Genomic DNA, 23,817 nt, shown 5'->3' with positions numbered 1-23,817 from the left:
GGCTACTGTATTGGGCAGCACAGATAAAGAAAATTTCCATCACTGCAGGAGATTCTTTGGGACAGTGCTAATTTAGAATAATATTAACCCAGTAATTCATTAATTTAGTATATTCTTCGAATGAATTAGCAATTTTCTGAGCTCTGAGGGACTAGGATGTTAGAGTTTTGATGGCAATAAGCCATCAGGACAGATCTGATACAGTGCCTTACTTAGTTATCCTGGAAACACTGGATACCTTAGAAGTAGAATTCCAGAATAAGTGAGAACGGTCATAATGTAGACAGTTCTTCCCTTAATTACCTTTCAAAGCAATTACTTTCTTAGTAATTTATTATTCTTTTCAGATTCACCTGGCATTCCACCTAGTGCTAATGCACATCAGCTTTTTCGGGGGTTTAGTTTTGTTGCTATTACCTCAGATGATGAAAGCCAAGCTATGCAGACAGTTGGTGTGCATTCAATTGTTCAGGTGAGTGAATGTCTAAGTAATCTTAAATTTGAAATGTTGTAAGGTACAGTTCATTGTGTGGATAATTATGTTAGATTTGATCTGCTGACCTTAAGTGAGCAGCTTAAAATACATTTTATATCATTGACATTACTCTTAGAAACTCCTTTCATATACCTTTGAAAAGGTTGCATGCGCCAGAATCCTGGATACCTATCTGACTTGAAAGTAGAATTCTAAGAGAGTTGAGATAAATATCACCATCTTGTTGTCTCTCTTGTCTCCTGTGCCTCAGAATGTTTATTGGGCCTAACTTGTTTCATCCTCTGTCTCTGTTAGATCAGCTATGGTGAGCTGAGGTCTCCTAGTTCACTGATACTTTAGAACAGGGGTCAGCAGACTTCTTCTATAAGGACCAGATAATAAATATTTGAGGCTTCGTAGGCTATATGGATCTCTGTTGCGACTACTCAACTCTGCCGTTGTAGCACAAAAGCAGTCATAGATTGTATGTAAATGATATGTATGTAAATGAATGAACATGTGCCAATAAAACTTTATTTAGAAAAAACTGGTAGTGAACCAGATTTGGCCCACAGGCCATAGTTTGCCAACCTCTGCCATAGAAATATATAAGAAATAAAAATAAACTTAAATTTTAAGTTTTCCAAGTTTTGTGTCCTTGTTCTTTTGGAGCCCCATTGTCATTAGGAAGAAATGGTTATGGGTACTGCCTTAGGGTACCTCCCTCCTTATCCCATCTGTTGATCAGAGTGGGAGAAAAAGGAGCTACAGAAGCAGGTTTCTGAGTGTGTGTGTTTGTAGCAGGCGACTGCACTGCTAAATTAAATGTTATTAGAGGAACACAAATAGTACAAACCATTAGATTTATGTCTTCCCATCGTAGTATCATGGAAAGATAAATTTAATTCATCTTCTTAATCATAGAGGGAACTAGATATATCTTTTGAAGCATTGAATTGTTTTTAGGGTATACTTAGTGCTTGAATTTGCTTGATGATTAAGTTGCTTTTGCGCTAAAGTTCTTTTCACAAGTCAGTTATCTTGCTTTCCACTTTCTAGAAAACCAATTTAAGCACTGCTTTTTGAACAAAGTTCATGTTGAAATAGTCTGTCCCTTTTACTATGACAAGCATGTGATGAATTCTATAGAATGTATGTTTATGATTTCTATGTGGTGCATCGGAGAGAAGAATCCAGATGTTCTAATTCTGAATCCTCCTAATCTTTTCTTCTATACCAGAGGTTTCAAATGTCTCCCCGTTTGCAAAGGTATTTCAAAGACCTATAGCCATTTGGGGAGTAGAATGGGGCATAACCACTGGCAAGGCTGTCGGCCCCTTATCACGTAGCTCTGTGTTTCTTATTGTACATATTCAGTTTTTTCTTTTTAACATAAGCTTTTTAAAAAGGCATATTTCTTGCTGTGCATTGTATCATAGACACTTCAGAAATGCACAGTTGTAGAAGAATATATGCAGAAAGATTCATTTTTATTTTTACTAAATTCATTTATATTTATAGTTAAGGCCAACAGTGCATGCTGAGTAACATGTTTCCCTATTATGTAATGTACCAAAGTCATTACAGAGCTCTTCATCAATTTATAATTGTGTTTGTAGCAGTTACACAGGAACAGTATTCAGTTTACTGATGGATATGAAGTAAAAGAAGATATTGGGGTTGGCTCCTACTCCGTTTGCAAGAGATGTATACATAAAGCCACAAACATGGAGTTTGCAGTGAAGGTAAGTGTTTTTAGATTTAAAATGCACCTCTAACAGTTCTTATTCTTGCATGCTGGTACCAGTTAAAAATTACACTCTTCTTTGGTAAGTGTGCCTTTTGTTATAAAAAGGTAAGGTAATTTAAATGTCTGGCTAGTGATCTTCAGGGATCTTAATCTGGAACCATAGATCCTCCTATGAGCTCAAAAGGTAAGGCAGCATACATCCAGTTTGTGGAGGGCAATACCACTTTACACCTGACCTGGTTTTAATAGCACCCCGTTTACTCTCAGAAGTCCCCCGTTTATGGTCAAGATGTCAGGGAGTTCCTTGGAATTATATGCCAAATTTTGTATGTTTACATTTTTATGGCAAAAATGTTCATACCGTCCTTCACATTTAAAAGGATCTGTGAACCAATGAAAGAATAAGAACCACTGTCATAAAATATATTATCATTAGCTGTTTTAAGTTCGTCAAGCATCCTAAGACAGTAAGGATTTTCTAAGCCAAAAACCAAGGCACATACCTCTATGATAAAGTTCGAGTCCAAACCTTTAGTTTTAAGTGAACAAATACTATATTCAAGTTTCTGCCTTTTCACCTCTTGAGATGGATGCCTCTGCTCTCCCATCACAAGCAATTCAAGTAATGTCTAAAGCTTTCAACTTAACTTGAGCCTTAGAACTAGTCTGTAACTATGGGTAGCTCGTGTTTAGTTAGTGGGGAGAGTGGCATTACTTATTATTACTTCTATTCTTCCACCGATCTGTCCATTTATCTAGATCTAGTATGATTTTACTGTGTAAAAATAAAAATAAATGTGCTTTATGCATAGCAAATATCTGGGAGGACACACACAAAAATTGTTGCTGCTATTTTAAACTTGGATGTAATTGTTTTAAAAAGTCGTCAGTGTCTGTAAGGCATTCTGTCAGTTATAAGGATGAACCATAGAAATACATTTTAATTTGCTCTTCTACTCAATGAAATCTGGGGTACATAGAAATTTTCAACTTGCACACATGAAAGGAGAGAATGTGAATAATGTACTTGGTAGGCAATTTAAGAATGTATCTTGCCTCCATAAACACATCAGAAAAAAGCAGAAATGTCCTGAGGCCCCCTTCAAATTATAGAAACCAGGAGCAGTATACCACAACCTTGAGAACATCTTCCAGCTATATGTGGATTCTTGTGACTTAAATTAGATCCCTAAAACCAATCCCAGCACTTGATTCTACTGAAATTACTACATATCTAAGATTCACAAGCAGAGTTATGGATATAATGTAAGCTGGGCTCAAGATTAGCAGATCAGAGAGAATGTTGCCAAAAATAAAACCTCCCCAATTCCCTGGTGGTCCAGTGGTTAGGACTCTGCGCTTCCACTGCAGGGAGCACGGGTTCAATCCCTGGTCCAGGAACTAAGATCCCACAAGCCACGTGGTGCGGCCAAAAAATAAGTAAATAATAAATTTAAAAAATAAAATAAAACCTCCCAATGTGTTCTGGTTTTCAAAAGACTAGCCCCAAATCATCTCCCTTGAGTCAGCATGTCTATTCCATGTACCTTTCCTCTTAATCATCCATTTGCCTGATTCTACACTACCATTTGCAGTTGATCACAGTGGACGCCTGTATGTTTGACTTCCCTGTTCTCCAAATAAAGAACTGTTTTCACAACTAAATCCATTTCAGATAGCAGATTTGGCTCATATTGAGAGTTGCAAGCTCTTTCCTAGGATGCTAAAGCGTTTGGGTATTTATTGCATACATAATTACTAAGCTGTTTTAAAACTGAAAGTATGAAGGTCACAAAATTTATTTCAGACTACCTTTTGGATGAAATGAAAGCAAAACTTGTTGCCTTTTCTTTCTTTTTTTTTTTTTCCAGTTTTTTTTTTTTTGGCTGCATTGGGTCTTCATTGCTGCACAGGCTTTCTCTAGTTGCAGCGAGCGGGGGCTACTCTTCGTTGCAGTGTGTGGGCTTCTCAATGCGGTGGCTTCTCTTGTTGCGGAGCATGGGCTCTAGGCGTGCGGGCTTCAGCAGTTGCGGCACACTGGCCCTAGAGCATGCGGGCTTCAGTAGTTGTGGCGTGCAGTCTCAGTAGTTGTGGCGCACGGGCTTAGTTGCTCCGCGGCATGTGGGATCTTCCCGGACCAGGGATCGAACCCATGTCCCCTGCACTGGCAGGCGGATTCTTAACCACTGTGCCACCAGGGAAGTCCTTGTTGCCTTTTTAAAAATATAATGTTACTTTAACAGATTAAAACGTTAAGAGAAGTATTTTTAAGAAGCAGCTGACATAAAAGAGTTGGAAAGCTAAATTAGTATTTTAAAGGGCTTTATTGTAATAATTAAACTTCATTCTAGCCAAGTAGAATTCTAGGTATGGTATTCTGCTTAGCTTTCTGCCTAGCTTCAAAAATAAAATTTGTTCTACTTAACTATTAATTTTTATAAGTAGCTTACAACTGATGGGATATTCCATTGAAGCATTTTATTAAAGAAAGTAAATTCAGTAAACAAATGCTAATGGTGGTATTATAAATACATCTTGCTCTTAATTATCTGTATTGATACGGGTTAGAAGTTAACTGAGGGGGCTTCCCTAGTGGCGCAGTGGTTGAGAATCTGCCTGCCAATGCAGGGGACACGGGTTCGAGCCCTGGCCTGGGAAGATCCCACGTGCCGCGGAGCAGCTGGGACCGTGAGCCACAACTACTGAGCCTGCGCGTCTGGAGCCTGTGCTCCCAACAAGAGAGGCCGCGATAGTGAGAGGCCCATGCACCGCGATGAAGAGTGGCCCCCGCTTGCCGCAGCTAGAGAAAGCCCTTGCACAAAAACGAAGATCCAACACAGCCAAAAATAAACAAATAAATAAATCTTTTTTTTTTTTTTTTTTTTTTAAGTTAACTGAGTTCCCAAAGGTGTAAGACATTGAAGGCTGGAAGAAAGATATGTTAACTGTGTTCTTGGTACCTTTTCTTGAGGCTTTTGAGTTTTTATTAAATCCTAAACTTGCTAAAAACTTAAACTAGACAGACCTGGTTTGAATGTGACTCATGGCATAGAGTTTACTTTACAGCCTTGCCATCTATATCAAGACTGGCTTTCAAATTTTGATTAGACAGTCTGGCCAGATACTTGAATAAAAATGGTTGATAAATGGCTTATAAATACAGTGTTTACACAAAATAACACCTAAGTCTGTAGCTGTAAATACTTAACGTTTATACTGTATAGTTCATGAGATTTTATGATAAATATTTGCCTTTTAGATTATTGATAAAAGCAAGAGAGACCCTACAGAAGAAATTGAAATTCTTCTTCGTTATGGACAACATCCAAACATTATTACTCTAAAGGATGTAAGTAGATTCTTTAACGTAGATCATTTGACTCAGTTGTCTAACTCATATTTGGAATGTTTTCAAATATCATGTGGTAGACAAAGAATTCGATACAGTGAGTAAAAAAATAAATAAATTAGAGGCCAACATATATAGCATAATTCCAGTTATAGAGAAAAATGTTTATATAGTTAATTTTTCTGCCTTTAAGAAGAAAAGTATTACATTATTGCTTTTAATATCAGTATTTACTGGAACACTTGGGTATTAATTATGTTCAGGATTGACTAGTCTCAGGCTCCATAGGCTCCCCAAACTGTCTTCCACAGTACTGCCAGAGAGAGCTGTCCCTTATATCTAACCGTGTTACTTCCCTGCCTACAGTTCATCTTCCCCATCACCTCTGGTCCCTGCATTCCTCTGTCTGTAGTAGTTTTCACACTTCCTCACACACCCTATGCTCCAGCCATGCTCAAGTATGTACAAATTTTTTTAACATGCCTCGTTTTCTTCTGCTGCTCTGTCTTTGAATTTATGATTCACTCAGTTGAGAATGCCATTGCCCTTTTTTGCCTGGCTAACTACCACACATCTAAGACTTAGCTAAGGCATTACTTCCTTCAGGAATCCTGCCCTGCCCATCACCACCCCCCAGACAAGTGAGGTTTCCTTTCCCTGCTAGTTACAGCTTTCATCATAACAGAGGTGTTGGCAAAGGGTGCGAACTCCTCAGGCAGCATTAAGTCCTCTCTTGCTCGTGGTGCTCACATAGGCTCAAAGGCCGTGTCTGGGTATTGTAGACCAGAAGTGGCATGTGGCCAGCTAAGCCAGAGGACTCCTAAGGTACCTTTCACCTCTGAGGTTCTGTGAATTCCAACGTTTATCCTCCCTTCTCCTTCCTAACTGAAACTCTAATTTCCTCAGAATAATTTATCACTGTTCATTGTTAGAGGAGAATGTTAACTTAGTCCCATTAAATGTTTCACTTAAGTGACTCTTTAATTAATATAACCTCCAAGAATCCAACCAAGTAAATTAAAAAGGGAATGTAGAAAACACTTTCTCTCAGCCTTGCCTAGGGAACTCCCTAAGCTGTTGCTATTTTTTACATCTTTGCTCCTTCCTTCATTTCAAATTCCAAAGTCTCTAAAATTATCCCCACTTTTGTTACAGCATCTCCAACGTTTTTGTAAACTCGTATTTCTATGTCTGTTTCTCCCTACTAGAATAAAAACTTTGAGGGCAGGTACCTTGTTTTCTCCATATTTGGGGCCCTAATACATGGTACCTCTTAGGGAGCTAAGCAAAGGTGTGCAGTAACTCTATGAGAAGAGGGGAATAAAAGGGCCTGAAGTTTAAGGAGAGGGTTATTTCAGTTCGGGATTGCCTAGAGTACAAATCCAAAATTACAGTGAGCTTTCTTTTTCTACATTAGGAGTAAATTGGTATGCTTCTGCATGGTTGAATGGAATTTCTCTTTGCTATTTAATCTTCCTACTTAATTCTTGCCACAGCTTGTCTTTCGATTTAATCAAAACCAGAATAATTCTTTGTACTGTATGTATAAATACAGAAGTTCCAGGAAAATCACAGCAGCATGTCTTTCTACCAGTCCCTCTCATCATTAGTAGGTAGAAAGATCAAGAGGAACACACCCTAAGAGCAGAAGTTCAGTGCCCCTTCGGATACCATACCCATACTTATTTTGATTGCCATGAGTTAAGGTTCACGGAAGGAAATTAAAGGTTATTTTTCTGACATTCAGCCTCATCAATTCCTATTTTAATATCTTTATGTGTATAAAATTGTTTGCAAATTTTATATCCTTCATTGGTTGTGATAAGTAAAATTTTCCTTGAATATAAAGTGAGTTTTAATTTCTCTTTACTATGCCAAACTGTGTGCTGAGCACATGTAAAGATTCACATAATTTTTTACATTTTGCTGTTAAATGTTACAGGTATATGATGATGGAAAATATGTGTATGTAGTGACAGAACTTATGAAAGGGGGTGAATTGCTGGATAAAATTCTTAGACAGAAATTTTTCTCTGAACGAGAGGCCAGTGCTGTCCTGTTTACTATAACCAAAACTGTTGAATATCTTCACGCACAAGGGGTAAGTCTTTTTAACGTTTTACATATATACACACACACACATATATATATAATATCTTATAAAATTTGGTATAAAATACCAAATACCCTTTTTCTTACCTTTTCTTTCTTAATGTTTGAGCTGAAATTACAAAGGTAGAAGCTAATTTATGCATGTAATGAAAAATATATTAGCTTAATTATCCTACTGTTCTTCCTCTATGTAGACTTCTCCCATTGAGCTTGAAATTCTTTTTTGTTTCTTTCTTTTTTTAATTTAATTTAATTTAATTTTTTAACTTTTTATTTTATATTGGAGTATAGTTGATTAACAATGTTGTGAGAGTTTCAGGTGTACAGCAAAGTGATTCAGTTATACATATAAATGTATCTGTTCTTTTTCAAATTTTTTTCCCATTTAGGTTGTTACATAATATTGAGCAGAGTTCCCTGTGTTATATAGTAGGTCCTTGTTGGTTATCCATTTTAAATATAGCAGTGTGTACATGTCATGAGCTTGAAGTTCTACTTTGAAATTTTAGCTTGTTTATAAACATTAAATTTTTATGCTTCCCAAGAAGTGAGTGAGATTTTGTGACCTGGAAGACGTAGCACCGTTTTTGCTAGGCCACTGTGTACTTTTGAGAACTGGGCCCATTTCGAGTTTAGAAGTGAACCAGAGAGTCATGGGTTGTATTCACTTATAAAAGGAAATCCTTCAAACGGATGAGGCCAAATAGCCACCTGGTTTCTGGATGGTGGATGCTCTCCTCCTTTCTTCCTGCATATAGATTTTTAGTAAATGGCAAAAAAAAATCATATTTTTAAAAGAAGAGAAGCCTGGGAGAGAAGGGGAACAAAGGAGAGATGAGGGGAGGGAGGAAAGGAGAACAGCAGAGGAATGAAGAGGAATGGGAAGCAAGAAAAGAATAAGAGATCTCTTCTTAAGGAGTTTATTTTCAATACGTTATTCTCGTTTTCTTTGCCCCTAGAAGCTAACAAATGAAATGTGTTAATTTAATTCTAGAGCTTCTTGACTTGTAGCTGCTCAAGATTTGCCTAGTACTGGGACTGGAAATTGGTAGAACTCAGTTTTCACTGAAGAATTTGTGAGTTTGCAGTCATCTAACTCTTCTATGTTCTTTTCTCAGTGCCTCAGCAGCAATTAGTTATTAAAATGGTCTGGAGAAGTAGTGTTCCGGATGTTAGGACCTAAAACTGAGGTTATTGATTAGAACATAGACTCAGAATTTGGTGATGGAGGAAACATATAAGTCTGATAAGGAGTGTCAGAGAGGCTTATGATAAAAGAAGTATTCAAGTAGGTGATTAAAGGGGGAAAGTAATACAAACTCTAAAGGAATGGTACCTTTTTGTGTTTGTGACATTGTTACTTGGATATCAAGTAGGCAGTACTTACGTAAATCTGGGAGTTTTTTTTCTTTTTACTCCTAAAACCCATGCCTGTTTCATTGAGCCTGTCTGTACATGTTTGTTGTGTTCATCCATTGTACATGCCATTCCCTCTACTTAGAATGACTACCCCCACTCTTCTGGCTTGTTCATTCTGTTCTTCAGATCTTGGATCAGTTGTTACCTCCTCTAGAGACCCTTCCTGACCCGCCCGAGTTATGCCCCATCTCTCACCTATTTATTCTCTGCCTCCCTTACTACTAAGTTCCTAGCATATAAAGGCAAGGATCTTACAGGTCTTGTTCACCAAAGTATCTGCAGCTCCTTGTATAATACCCTGGTACATGATACACATTCCATAAATATTTGTTGAACGATGAATAACCTGGAGACAGATATTACTGCTATTTGCATTTTTCCTTAATCCGCTTACTTAATTGGACAAAGAGGGGGAAGGTAAGTACTGTTCTTTCTTCCTCCTCTCCTTGCCCCAGTTCTGTGTTGCAGTTATATTACACTGTCAGCATTTTATAACGTTGGGATAGTGTAAAGGTTGGTACCCATCATCTTGTTAAGTGCATTGCTTGACAGTTTGTGAATAAATAATTTTCCATAATGGAAATGTATTGTTAATGCACCTCTTTAATTTGTATTTCAATTAGGTGGTTCACAGAGACTTGAAACCTAGCAACATTCTTTATGTGGATGAATCTGGCAATCCAGAATCTATTCGAATTTGTGATTTTGGCTTTGCCAAACAGCTAAGAGCAGAAAATGGTCTTCTCATGACTCCTTGTTATACTGCAAATTTTGTTGCACCAGAGGTAATTGTGAAAGAGTTTGCTTGCAATATTTCAGTATATTTGAAAACTCATTTACTGTGTTTAATATAGAATAGTTAATAGTTGTTTAATTGAAGAGTTACTGAGCAAATAATTAGAATAAAATGTCAGCCCTTTTTCTTCTGTTGGTAGTTCACCCTGTCATCAATCCAGTACTACCTATAATGCTTTTCCTGCTCTGACTTCTGTCTTGCTGCATAATCACACATCTGTAGCTAACTACTATCGCTGACACTTTCATGCTTGTCAGTGCATGGAGTTAAATGGAAACTAGCTTATTCTTCCCCTTTCCTAACACCCTTCGAATTTCCTGGTTTGGTCACCATCTTCCTTGTATTTCTAAGGCTAAAACATCATGGGCTCTTCTTGTCTTTAGCTGTATAACCAGTTACCACCTCTGTTATCCCCTGCAACCGGTTCGGGGCTCTTCTGTTCACAGAACTGCCATCCTAGCCCCTGCTTCCCTCACCACACCCCCAGATGACTGCCGCAGCCTAGGTGCACGTTGCTTCCTTTTGTCATTCTGTGATCAGTCCACAAAGAAGCTACAAAGCTGCTGAAGTCTTCTTCAAGCACTGCTTTGATCAGGTTGCTTCTTTTCCTAAGAAATTGCAGTTCCCCACTGTAGCAACTGTAAAATCCACTGCTTTGCCCTCAGAATTTCTTGCCTTTTGATTATCACTGTGTAAAAAATTGTAACTACAATAGTTAATCCTAATATAGGGCTTATGTGCCAGGCACATATATTAACGGATTTCATCCTCAGAGATATGATTTATATATAATAATTCATTCTCATTATAACTTATGTGAGGTGAGTACTTTTATTTGCATTTTATAGGAAACCAGGTGCACAGTGAGGGGGTGATGTCATTTGCCTGCGGTCAGATCTAGATCTGAGCCCAAGCAACCTGGCTGCAAAGTCTGTGCTTTTACCATGTGCTAGATATTTCACAAAAATTGTAATAGTTGATAATGTTAAGATAGTTGGATTCCCCCCTCTGTTTTCCAAACTTTTTGTAATTTTGTTACTTTTTAGATAGAAAAATATTTTTTAAAGATTATTTGAGTCTGTTCTCCCAGAGATACTAGAACTGATGAGGGACAGATTTTTTCCTTCTTTGTCCACATATCCACAGCCTCTGACACACATTGGTGTCCAAGCGTGGCCCCCTAATCCAGCCATCTAATTTTTCCTCATGATTGTTTCCTGCTTCATATAAGCAGTCTGCTTCTTGAAATCACCATGTAGCTTTTATGCCTTGGCACATTGGAATGTTTTTTTTTTTTGGAATGTTTTTTGCTTTAGACCCTGCCTCTAAATTCTCCTTCAGGAAATCTTCAGTGATCAAACTGTCCTTAGACTGACCTCTTAACTCTTTGTCTCCTCTTTACCGTTTAGTCATCTGGGTTAAAACTTTAAAGTCCTCCTGAAATCTTCCTTCTCTGTTATTTCTCCACATTCAGTCTGTTGCCAAATCCTTTCCACTCTGATTCCTAAATATTTTAGACCCCTTTTCCCTTACCCCATACATCCAATCTTTTTTTTTTTAATTTTATTTTGCCATATAACATACAGTAAGATATATTTTTTTAATGCTTTTCTTTTTTAAAAAATTTATTTTATTTACTTATTTTTGGCTGCATTGGGCCTTTGTTGCTGTGCGTGGGCTTTCTCTAGTTGCGGAGAGCGGGGGCTACGCTTCGTTGCGGTGCGCGAGCTTCTCATTGCGGTGGCTCTTCTTGTTGCGGAGCATGGGCTCTAGAGCGCAGGCTTAGTAGTTGTGGCACACGGGCTCAGTAGTTGTGGCTCGCGGGCTCTAGAGCGCAGGCTCAGTAGTTGTGGCACATGGGCTTAGTTGCTCTGCGGCATGTGGGATCTTCCCGGACCAGGGCTCGAACCTGTGTCCCCTGCGTTGGCAGGCGGATTCTTAACCACTGCGCCACCAGGGAAGCCCTATACATCCAATCTTTACTAAGTCCTTCCCATTTTATCTTTGTGTCTTTTCCCCTTTATGTCCTGCCTTAGTACAGATCCTCACAGCCTTTCACTTAGTTTGCTACAAATTGCCTCCTATGAGGTGGCCTGTCTCCATTCTCTCTTCTTGCCAGCATTTCCTCTATGCCTTGAGTTATCTTTCTGGTATACACATCCACTTATTTTATTTTCCTCTTTAATGCTTCAATAACATCTGATTGCCTGCAGGGGAAAAAATCTAGATTACTTAACAAGTTTTTTATAAAAAGCTCTTCAGGGAATTCCCTAGCGGTCCAGTGGTTAGGACTCAGCGCTTTCACTGCTGGGGCCCAGGTTTGATCCCTAGTCGGGGAACTAAGATCCCGCAAGCCGTGTGGTGCGGCCAAATAAATAAATAATTTTAAAAGCCTTTAAAAAAGCCCCTCAGGGACTTCCCTGGCGGTCCAGTGGTTAGCAGTCCGCGCTTCCAATGCAGGGGGCGTGGGTTCGATCCCTGGTCGGGGAACTAGGATCCCACATGCTGCACGGGGCAGCAAAAAAAAAAAAAAAGCCCTTCAGTCTCTCTAGTATCCCCTGTCTGGAAATCTGGCCACACTGAACTTGCCTGGCGCTAAGCAGGCTCTGCTCTCTTGCCTCTGCCCTTTGAGTGTCCTCCGCCCTCCTCCACCTCTTCACTTTGCCTCCTGAATTCTTACTTATAGGCCCAATACAAGCAGGCTGCCTCCTAGCTTTCCCTCTCTCCCCATATCAAGAATGAATTGCTTCCTCATCTTTGTACTCATATCCTTTAGACATATAGTTTTGTTAGAATACTTATCATGTTGAATTGTTAACTACGTATATGTTTATTTCCTTTGCCAGATTCTGATTTTCTTAAGGAAAACAGTTGTTTTGTATTTGTCACAGTTTTTTTTTTCTTTATTGGAGTATAATTGCTTTACAATGGTGTGTTAGCTTCTGCTGTATAACAAAGTGAATCAGCTATACATATACATATATCCCCATATCTCCTCCCTCTTGCGTCTCCCTCCCACCCTCCCTGTCCCACCCCTCTAGGTGGTCACAATGTATTTGTCACAGTTTATGCCTGATAATAGTCGGTGATTATTAAATGCTTGAGTAAATCAAATTATATATATATAAAAGAACAGTTTTGCACTATACCATTTATACTTAGTTATATGTTTTCTTAATTGTTTTATGTTAATCGTTTCTGCAGCCCCATACAAAATATAAATACATTTAAATAAGAAATTTACCTTCAATTTATTTTTATGGTCCACTGTGTGCCACAGCAGCATTCAGTAAGTTAATTTGAATATCAAAATTTAAGTTTATACAATTCTCACCTATGAACGTGTCTGACATAGGTCCATGGCCAGAGTCCCAAGCAGTTGTTAGTTCACCAAGAAAGAAAGAAAGTTATAAGCTTTAAAATGCCGGGGGCTTCCCTGGTGGCACAGTGGCTAGGAATTCGCCTGCCAATGCAGGGGACACGGGTTTGAGCCCTGGTCCGGGAAGATCCCACATGCCGCGGAGCAACTAAGCCTGTGCGCCACAACTGCTGAGCCTGAGCTCTAGAGCCCACGAGCCACAACTACTGAGCCCGTGTGCCACAGCTACTGAAGCCCGTGCGCCTAGAGCCCGTGCTCCCAACAAGAGAAACCACCACAATGAGAAGTCTGCACACCTCAACAAAGAGTAGCCCCCACTCGCTGCAACCAGAGAAAAGCCTGCTTGCAGCAACGAAGACCCAATGCAGCCAAAAATAAAATAAATAAAATAAATTAATTTTAAAAAAAGATTTAAAATGCCAAAAAAAATTTAAATTTATATATATGAATTATTAGTAGTAGAAGGTTCTAGAATAGGATTACTGTATTGCCTTGTTAATCATGTTCTGTTTTTCTTGTATGCATTGATTTAGGAGATATAATTCAGTTCACAGCCTATCCAAATCTATATAATAAACAGCAATGTGTTAATACTAATTTTTACTTTTTCTAGGTTTTAAAACGACAAGGCTATGATGCTGCTTGTGATATATGGAGTCTTGGTGTCCTCCTCTATACAATGCTCACTGGGTGAGTATGTACCATATGTTGTAAGCATTTATTTATCAATATTTTGTTTAAATTATCTAGGTTTATTTTTTTAATCTCTATGTTGTAATATCTTTCCATATTTTCTCATCTTGTTTAATAATACAATCCTATCTCTCTCTCTCTCTCTCTCTCTCTCTCTCTCTCTCTCACATTTATAGCTGTATCATTACTGTTTTCTATAGTGTACTATTATTACTGTCTTGAGGTCATAAGTTGATTTTTTTCCATATCTTTTTTGTGGTCTAGTTATGTCATAAACATATACTGTTTTAAATTTTTTATTCTATAATGTGTCATATCTCATTTATATTATTGTATCTTAAATCTAAATTAATATTTCATAACTTATATCTTGACCTGGTGCTTTATGAAGCTTCATGTTATTGATATTTTTTTACTTTAGTAGGTTTTAATAAAGTATTACATTAAATGAACTACTTAGAGTACTTTTGGATACTGCAAATAAATATAAAAATTACCAACCAAAAAAGAAGTTTTATTCATTAGCATTTTAATTCTATTATAAATTAGTTACACTCCATTTGCAAATGGCCCTGATGATACACCAGAGGAAATACTGGCACGGATAGGAAGTGGAAAATTCTCACTCAGTGGTGGCTACTGGAATTCTGTTTCAGACACAGCAAAGGTAAGTATGGCTTCCTATTAAAAGCTTTTGAGAAGATAATTTTTCATAATCTCTAGTGAGAAAAAATAATATCAGTTAGAAACCTGTTTATAAAGTTGTATTGAAATGATGTTACCAAATAACTCGAACTCAAAAATTGACCACTAATTTTGTTTCTTTCCCAGAATATATTGGTTTGGCTTTATTATCTATATATCTCAAGCTACTTTTTACTGATGAACATGATGAATAATAATGGTGGTGGTCTTCATGATTTGTGTGTCTCCTCTGTGCCTCACACTGCACTTTACCTAAATTATCCCATTTAGTCCTGTTAACAACCCTGTAACATAGGTGGTAGTATCACCATTTCACAGTAGGAAACCAAGGCCCAGAATTTTAGTGTGAACTTATCCTCAGTTATACACCAGGCACATGTGGATGCTCCAAAATAAATAGCTGATTCCAAAGCCCTTGTTCCCTGGAATAACTACACCATGTTCTATTTTTGGTCCATATTATGAAGAAAGGGGTCAATCTTTCTCACAGTAGACAGTAATTTAGTTTTATATGTCTGCTTGACATCTATTTGGAAAGCCTTTCTCGCTGGAAGACCTGCCATCCCCTGAATAACGCTGATTTGCTTTCTAACTCTGCTCTAGTTTCACTTTATTTAGAGAAAATTTTTTAAAAAGAAGAGCAAAGTTTTTCATTTCAAAATAAGTAAAACATAGAGGAGATGAGGAAGATACATATTGGTAAAAAGTGCTTGCTCATTTTTCTTAGAGGTGGATGCTTGAGTTGAGGTGATTGCATTAGTAAATAGGGTATGTCAGAAATTTTTATAGATACTTTTGGCATAGAGATGAAGCCTCAGTTGACCAGCTTAATGTCTGTGTAGATAATATTTAGTTTTGTAACTGTATTTAAAATGATATGTTAGCCTTTCCCCTTGTTTAACAATAAAATTTTTTAAACCAGATAATTCATTTTTCTGGGTACTTGTTTACTTTTTAATTCATGTATTGAGCACCTACAATGCGCTTAGTAAGTGAAGGCTCCAGGGATAAAAATGTGACTCAGATTGAATTCCTGATCTCAGAGAGCTCACAGTCTAGTTGGGAGATAGCCAAAAATATACAGTACAGTGTCACATGTGCTGTTACAAGGCTCTGTTTTCTATGCTAAAGAAGTTCACAGATGATGCTTGATCAGAAAGATTTCAGGGAAAGCTTTCCAAAAGCAATGAAGGGATTCGCCAGGCAGCTTTGGGAAGCAGAAGGATGTAGTCCATCCCAGGCTGAGGGATCAGCCCATGCGTGGTCCTGATGGCATGGGAATGGCAGAATGCCTCCAGGGCAGTTCAAGGAGTTTGGTATGACTAGTACAGGGTACACATGAGAGGGTAGCCGATGAACCCCAATTATGGAAGGCTTTGTCGATCATGCTCAAGATTTGGGGTTTACTCTAAGTATTGGGGAACTGTTGAAAAATACTAAGCATTGTAGTGATCAGATTTTCCTTTTTCAAGGTCACTCTGTGAAGTAGTAGTTCTTATCCATTGGAGTCCACCACAAACTTTGTCACGATCGGTTGTCAGGCATATCAAGTAATGTTACCGTAGAAAGTATCAGAGTTTACACACTGCCTGCTTTTTTTTTAGTAAGTTAAAGCAAGTCGAGGTTATCTCTATAATTTTTGTAATTTGGTTCTCATTCACTTGCATGTTATTATGCTTTTTTGAGTGCAAGGCAGGTGGGGATGAGATACAAATAGAGCACAAAAAATTGCATCCAACTCGTAGCCTATCTTATGAATGCCATGTGATTACTAATAACTTTTGCTAATTTGTCCAGTTAAGACCTGTGATTACAAGTATAATGTAATACGGTGAATACCCACAAAATTGGGAAGTAGAAAAAAAATAAAAATAACTCTGTAATCTTTGAGGGGAGCATTTAGAGCCCTCCAGTTAATTCCTGTTATTTTGGACAGTTATGTACTGCTTTTCAGCATTACCAATAGCACAAAAAAGTCTTAAGTAGCTGAAAATTACTTAGAAATAAACCCACAAAAATGTAGAAAACTCAGAATATCTGAGGGGAAAAAGAGCCAAAGTCCTTAAAGATACATAAAATGTGGTAAATTTACCCTTTGTAATACACCAAAATTACTGTTACTCAGGGAGGAGAAAACGAAGACCTAAGTTTTTGCTTTTCTTTTTTTTTTTTTTAGAAATTCACGGTCTTTTATTTATTTATTTATTTATTTATTTATGACTGTGTTGAGTCTTCGTTTCTGTGCGAGGGCTTTCTCTAGTTGCGGCAAGTGGGGACCACTCTTCATCGCGGTGCGCGGGCCTCTCACCATCGCGGCCTCTCTTGTTGCGGAGCACAGGCTCCAGACGCGCAGGCTCAGTAATTGTGGCTCACGGGCCCAGTTGCTCCGCGGCATGTGGGATCTTCCCAGACCAGGGCTCGAACCCGTGTCCCCTGCATTGGCAGGCAGATTCTCAACCACTGCGCCACCAGGGAAGCCCCTGCTTTTTTTTTTTTTTAAAACAAATTGTCATATTGACCAAATTGCTTTGCACCCAAAGGTCTGCTAGTGGGAAAAAATAGTGTCATAGAAGCCAAGGCAGAATACTCAACAGTATCAGGTGCTATAGAAAAACAAAGGTTTAAGTTTATTTTATTATTCTTTTTCCCATTATAGGACCTGGTGTCAAAGATGCTTCATGTGGACCCTCATCAGAGACTGACTGCTGCCCTTGTGCTCAGACATCCTTGGATCGTCCACTGGGACCAACTGCCGCAATACCAACTAAACAGACAGGACGCACCGCATCTAGTCAAGGTGAGCGGACCATTTGGGCACTGTGTGCCACGTGTCCTCCAGGAGAGACTATGAGACGCCCTCTCCGTACCACAGCACCTTGCCCTTTCACTTTGCCTCTCAACCTGCATCCAGTTCTTGCGTGGGATTCTCTTATAGTGGGTGATTTAGAAAAGAAAAGGTCAAGGCATGCCAAAATAGCATAATAAAACCAGTTCAGGAACGACTTCTGAATTTATCAATCAGATAAACTTTATGGATTGCCTAACTTTTCTTTGTACTTGTCTTTCTTACGCACAACCCAAAGCAGACTCCTTGAGGTTGTCAGCAGTGGCAAAATACAAATTCTAAAACAGCATGCCTTGCTGACTCTCATGGTAAAGGATTGCAAAGGAAAAACAAATTTAATAGTCCTGAGAAAAGTAAGGACTGCTTGTTATGAGCCCACCCCTGTCCTCTCTCATCGATAATTTCAACCTCCCACATTGGCCTCTTCAGTTTTAGTTAAAGCAGAGGATTTGACCTGTGTGGTTATTTTCATTATGAGCCTAACAAAATCTATATAAATTTGCATATGAAGAAAATATCTGGGAAAAAATCATTTCATATTCTGTGTACAGGTGACTACCCATTGTCATTATTTGTGACCTTTCTTTCCTGTTTTCAGGGTGCCATGGCAGCTACATACTCTGCTTTAAACCGTAATCAGTCACCAGTTTTGGAACCAGTAGGCCGCTCTACTCTTGCTCAGCGGAGAGGTATTAAAAAAATCACCTCTACAGCCCTGTGAAGTGACCTCAGTGAGATATTTGGTACCATGGTGTAAGCTGATAGCACAAGTTCTGGCGACAGGTAGCACACACCTGAGAGACACCTGCAAGCACACACTGTCCCAGCTGGTACCCACAATGCTGCTGCTCCTGCTGCTGCTCCCGCTTCCGTCTCTTCTCGCTTTAGATGATTGTTAGCAAGTTAGATTTTCCTGGAGCTTCGGATGAATTGCAAATGGAAACATGATGAGGATATATTCACTGAATCAACAAGAAGAATAATGAACATATGAATACCACCTAAAAATACACTGAATAAAGTACTCTACACCACATAGCATTATTTTTATAGAAAATATTTCATGTCCCTTAAATATTCTTTGTTAGTTATAGGGATGGACAGTTTATGTTAAGCACTTAGCTTAAACAATCCGTTTATATTAGCACTGTATCCCTTGTGCCATCCAACATTTTGTATGTTTTTGTAAACAGTTCATATACAGTACATTTCTGTACTGCTTTCTTTAATGTATACATGCCTTGTTTAACTTGGAATCTATTATTAATCAATTGACTATTAAATCTGGTTAAATAGTTCACCTGGATTAACAGTATTGTTAGACAGCCCTAAAAATGGCCAGATTGTAGAACAGCCGTTGAATGTAATACTTCCAAAATGTACATATCTCTCCCCATGTCTGTTTCACTGGTTCGTTCGTTTGTTTCTTAAAGTGAGGTGCTCTGTCAGGCTAACCTAGAGAGCTGTTATGGTAAAGAAAGTTATCATATGTGTGTGGTATGACATCAAGAGTACACCTGTGAAGTTAGTCCATATACTTTGCAACTCCTTAGGGTCTTTTTTCCTTAATTAAGGAAGTAGTCCTTGCACTTTTAATCTTAAATAGTATCCATTCTTAGTAGTTGACATAAATTTGGGATTTTTCCCAATATACATCAAAGGCCTTTAAGAGGCATGGTGAAGAGATTGGCGAAGGAAAATTTAGCAACAGGTCATTGAAGTCCCATTGAATATTTCATGTTTAAATAGATCAAATTGCAGAATTTAGCATATGAATAACAGGATACCTGTTCTTGTATACCTGCAGGAAAAGTATGCTTTTTGGGGGAAAATAAATCATAATGAATTCTATCCCATTAAGATGCTCTATATTAAACACTAATTTGAATGTAATAAAGGCCACAGGCCTCTCTATGAAATTGGATTTAAACGTTCTTATTCTAGGGAATAAAACATTCTTGATCAAACAATCATAGCTGAGGTAGGCTAAGTGAATGTTCGGCATTGAGTGTTTTCTGAATTCCTCCTGATGATTTATAGCCATATAATGCTTTCTTTTCTTTTTTTTAAATTTTTATTGGAGTATAGTTGATTTACAGTGTTGTCTTAGTTTCATATAATGCTTTCTTTAACTTCAGAAATGATCAGTTTTCATAATGGTCACTGGATCTGCTTAGGTTAGAGTATTCATTATCTACATCTAATTTGTTAGTTTCCACAATATCATTAAAGAAACTTCTGCATCCATTATTACCTGTATCTTTGCCAAGCTACCTAGCATACATCAGTATGTAATATGAAAAACATATGAGCAAGGAAAAGGTGATTTAACTTATCTCATCAAGATTGTGCCTGAACAGATCTTTCCTAGTCATGTACTAAGCCATTTACATCAGAAATCTTTTTTCCTGCCAGAAGCTTTAAATCTTCCCCTGAGAGTGCAAAGCCAAGAAAGCATGGTTTATCTAAATATCTTGGAAGCCACTTGTTATTCCTTAATTTCTCCTCTGTGCAATTAAAGGAAAAGAGAAAATCTATCATGCCTTTTGCCCAAGTGACACAAAATGATTATTGCATAGAAAGCAAATATAAGTTTATCTTCTAAATAAAAAATGTATAGGAGGAGGGATTTCAGAAGATCTAGATGGAGAAAGTTTTTAAATATTCTTGAGTATATGGATGCTAATTATTAACAGCTGCTTCCAGTGCCTGGAAAGAAAGCTTTGTTTTTCTTTCTCCTCTATTAAGTGTTCCCAACCATCTATGGTCATCCCAAATTCTTGTCACTTTTAAAATGTTAATGTAACTCTAGGCAGAAAAAAGATAACATTTTTCAGATTTTTGACACTAACACTATTCCATAAGTGCTTAGGTGTATTGCCCATCATCGTCTTTTAGAACCAGACGTAAATGTGTAAATGCTTTTAAATTATCTAGTCCAACTTTCTCATATTGCAGGTAAAGAACCTGAGACCCAAAGCAAAGACTAGAATCCTTAACTTCCCTTTCAGTTTTTTTCCCTCATAACACCGTGCTGCCTTCCCCTCGTATTATCACTCGACCACAAACTGAGCTGTTCAAAAACTATATATTTCTTGGGGCAGTCCTCTACTGGTATATGAATGCCTTCTTTGCCTAGTACAGCTGCCAGTTTTATTGGAGAAAAGCAAGTTACATGTTCACAAAACTGAAGGCTTTCTGCCTAAAAAGCAGTTCATGAGTATAATTTATTTCATCTGTGATTCTGGTGTTCCTATTGCCTTTGACAGAGCAGACAAACTGGGCCAACAATGTGCTCTAAATGTAACGCTTGTGCTGGGATAACCTTTTCATTAATTTCTCCAAGTCCAGTTCCTCCTGGCCCCTATAGTTGTGGTAGTGAGGCGATTTCCCAGTTAGTGCTGCTGGTTACCAGGGCTTCTCCCAGGAGGTTTTATTTCAATCTGAAAGATATTTCAATATGAAAGAAGGAACTAAACTATCAGGCCACTTTTACAAACCTCCTCTTAGCTTATAATCCAAAATAATATCCAGAATGGTAGACTTAACATTACCAAGCATATACTGGAAAATATGGATTACACTACCATGTGTTTTCTAGCTTCCCTTTCAAGTGATGATGCTAAATTAAGGTAAGTTTTTTGTCCTTTTAACCTGTCGTATAAGTAAGTCATTTCAGCTCCTAATTTACAGATATGTCTTCTTTCTAAGTACAATAGACCCTTCACTTTAACAGATTTGATATGGATTCATTTATTCACAAGCAACCCCAAAAGTCCAAAAATATAATAATTTTGACAGGGCACAGAATCAAGATGCTGTGAGGCTGGAGACTGACGTGTGGGAAAAGTCACTTAGTGAGTATCTGGAGAGGGTGTGGTGTGTATGCAGTAGAGATTCTACATTTCACACACACTGGGCTGCAAAGAGCAGGTTCAGGCCAACCATTTCCCATCTATTTTTAAGAACTGGTTGCTGTTGGGACCAGGGGACATCATGGGAGGTGGGGCTAGCCTGTTAGCTGTGCCCTGTACCCTCAGCCCAGGAAAGGTTTCATGAATGGGCAGCATGGGTTGGGTAAGAAAGAGGCTGGGGTACGTCCAGCCTCAGGTGAGAGCAGAAAAGCATTCAAGATTTGGGGGCTTGGTATAGATGTGCATCACCATGAAAGTCAGCAATACACATTTCAACATGGCTTTGATTTTCTCTACTTCCTGGCCTTTATAAATGAGCTAAAATTTTTCAGGCTGCTTTACTATTGAGAGAATTCTCTCTTACGGTGGTATCCAGCATTTGAGATTTATGAAGGCATTAGGACAGATATCTCAGGAATGTAACTGGTCAGAAAAGGTCTGCTTTCTGTGACTAACAAATATGATGGGTTCCATGGCTGACCTTGGTGCTTAAACCAGGAGGTTTCAATCCAGTCCTAGAGTTCTGTCCCTCCGAAAGATCCAACTCCACGTGACTAACAAACTGGATGTATACTTTGAGCCTTATTTAATTCACAGATAAGTTGACTTAACTCAACATTTTTATTTCAATTAATGAAAATAGTCCTCTTTTCACCTCCAGATTGCTTACATTTTGCTGGTCTCCCCAAGTGACCATTGGTGGAGACCAGTTAATGAAGGAATGAAACTCGCTTTCTTGGGAGTGTGGTATTCTGCAGAGCCACGCTTAACCACTTTTTCTAGTGAAGAATCTACAGAATGATAATAACTAAATATGGATGGCCAAGAAGAATTTGTATCTACAGTGCGCTTTATGTATTTTTGACACTGCTGTATTCTGTGTGATCGAGTGACTTGTAACTGGTTCCAATGTGACTGAATGTTTTCAAAGAATTCTAGTAACTAAGTCGACTTAATTTTCTTAAGCCTTGTATTACTATCAGTCTCACATTTACCACTTTGATTCCAGTCTTTTAACTGTTCATACCAGGGCATACCAAGGGTTGGGATGAGAGCCTACTTCCTACCTCTTAAGGCACTTTCCTCATTATTTTGCCATATAACCTTGAAGTGCATGATAAGCTGTTTAAATGTCCATGACTTCTCCCAGAGCAACTAGCAAAGTATATGACATTGAATAGAGATTAGTGGAAAGGAAAATTTAGAGACTAAGTTCAGAGGTGCAAACCTCAAGAAAACCTCTTTAGAGCACATATCATTTGAGTACAATGTATGTAAACGTATGTGAGAAGAGAGTCGCTATAATAGTCCTCTCTAAGTAGATTAGTTCAATATCTAATGGAAGTGAAAATCTTTACTCCTATTATCACTGTAGTACTGAGTGAACTGTATACTGAGTTTTTCAAACAAGTACTTAAAACAGAACTTTTAAATACAAAGCAAGGGCATAAGGATAAAGGTTTTGGTTTGCGTTTCTCTAAGTGTAGTTTACCATCTAAGGCTTTGTTTTTTAATTTTTAAAGAAAGCTTCAAGGTATTGCCATTCCTTAGCATCCTTAATGATTATGAGTGATGAGTTTTTAACTCTTAAAATTATATACCTGTATTATGTTTATCTTAACTCTTACCCTAAGCAAAAGGGAAGGTATACACCTAAGGGATGTAATTATTTTGCATTTTTGGCCATGGGTGGGAAAGGGATGGGTATCTACTTAAACAGTTTTTAAAAAAGAAAAAAATCACAAATATTTTTCTACTATTATATATGATTTTACTTTATACTAGTTTCTCTCTAGTAAGGCATGCCAGAAGCCCAAGGCACCATATCATGAGTTCATATGTATTGTACCTTTTATTGGTGGTTAAATCGCATCAGATGCTTGGCCCTGCTGCCATAATTATGAAATGCTTGTAAAGGATTAAATATCACTGAATACTTTAAATTGTTTTACTTAAGAGTCTAATCTGGGAAGTTTTCAAATCATACTATTAATGTATAATCAAAGCTCCTTCAGATGTATCCATGAATAATCCTGGAACAATATTGCTTGTATTCCTGTCACAGAACAGGTTTTGTAATCTTTAAAAGAAATGAAAATTTATATAATAAAGTTTCAAATAAATTCATGTATGTCCCTTTATGAGATTATTTCAATTATATGACTGTTAATCCTTCATATTATCAAATTATTCTATCTAAAGTATACATTTATCAAATTGGATTGATAGAACTTAAAACAGGAATGTTTCTGAGTTAATAAGAAGTGCAAAATAATTTTTCTATGCAAAGTCTTGGTTAACCTAAAGAGTTTGTCAAATCAGACTCATATCAGTCATAGATCTTAGCCAATACCAAATTTGATTAATGATTTAAAGGATA

At 37.8% G+C, this 23,817-nt stretch overlaps 1 protein-coding gene across 3 annotated transcripts in view; it reads left to right on the top strand.

The window, feature by feature from the left end:
- Positions 1 to 23,564, top strand: part of RPS6KA3 (ribosomal protein S6 kinase A3) — a 109,056-nt gene extending 85,492 nt beyond the window's left edge. For all 3 annotated transcript variants that reach the window (XM_068532400.1, XM_068532401.1, XM_068532402.1), the window contains 9 exons: positions 348 to 472; positions 2,095 to 2,220; positions 5,485 to 5,574; positions 7,517 to 7,675; positions 9,729 to 9,890; positions 13,894 to 13,970; positions 14,523 to 14,640; positions 17,335 to 17,475; positions 18,122 to 23,564. In XM_068532400.1, the coding sequence (XP_068388501.1) occupies positions 348 to 472; positions 2,095 to 2,220; positions 5,485 to 5,574; positions 7,517 to 7,675; positions 9,729 to 9,890; positions 13,894 to 13,970; positions 14,523 to 14,640; positions 17,335 to 17,475; positions 18,122 to 18,244 (1,121 nt within the window). In that variant the 3' untranslated portion in view covers positions 18,245 to 23,564. The remainder of the gene's footprint in view (positions 1 to 347; positions 473 to 2,094; positions 2,221 to 5,484; positions 5,575 to 7,516; positions 7,676 to 9,728; positions 9,891 to 13,893; positions 13,971 to 14,522; positions 14,641 to 17,334; positions 17,476 to 18,121) is intronic.
- Positions 23,565 to 23,817: the final 253 nt, after the last annotated feature.

This window comes from Eschrichtius robustus, chromosome X (assembly GCF_028021215.1).
Source record: "Eschrichtius robustus isolate mEscRob2 chromosome X, mEscRob2.pri, whole genome shotgun sequence".
Taxonomy (NCBI): Eukaryota; Metazoa; Chordata; class Mammalia; order Artiodactyla; family Eschrichtiidae; genus Eschrichtius; species Eschrichtius robustus.
The sequence above is the reverse complement of the archived record's forward strand: the minus strand, read 5'-3'. Positions and strand labels throughout refer to the sequence as shown.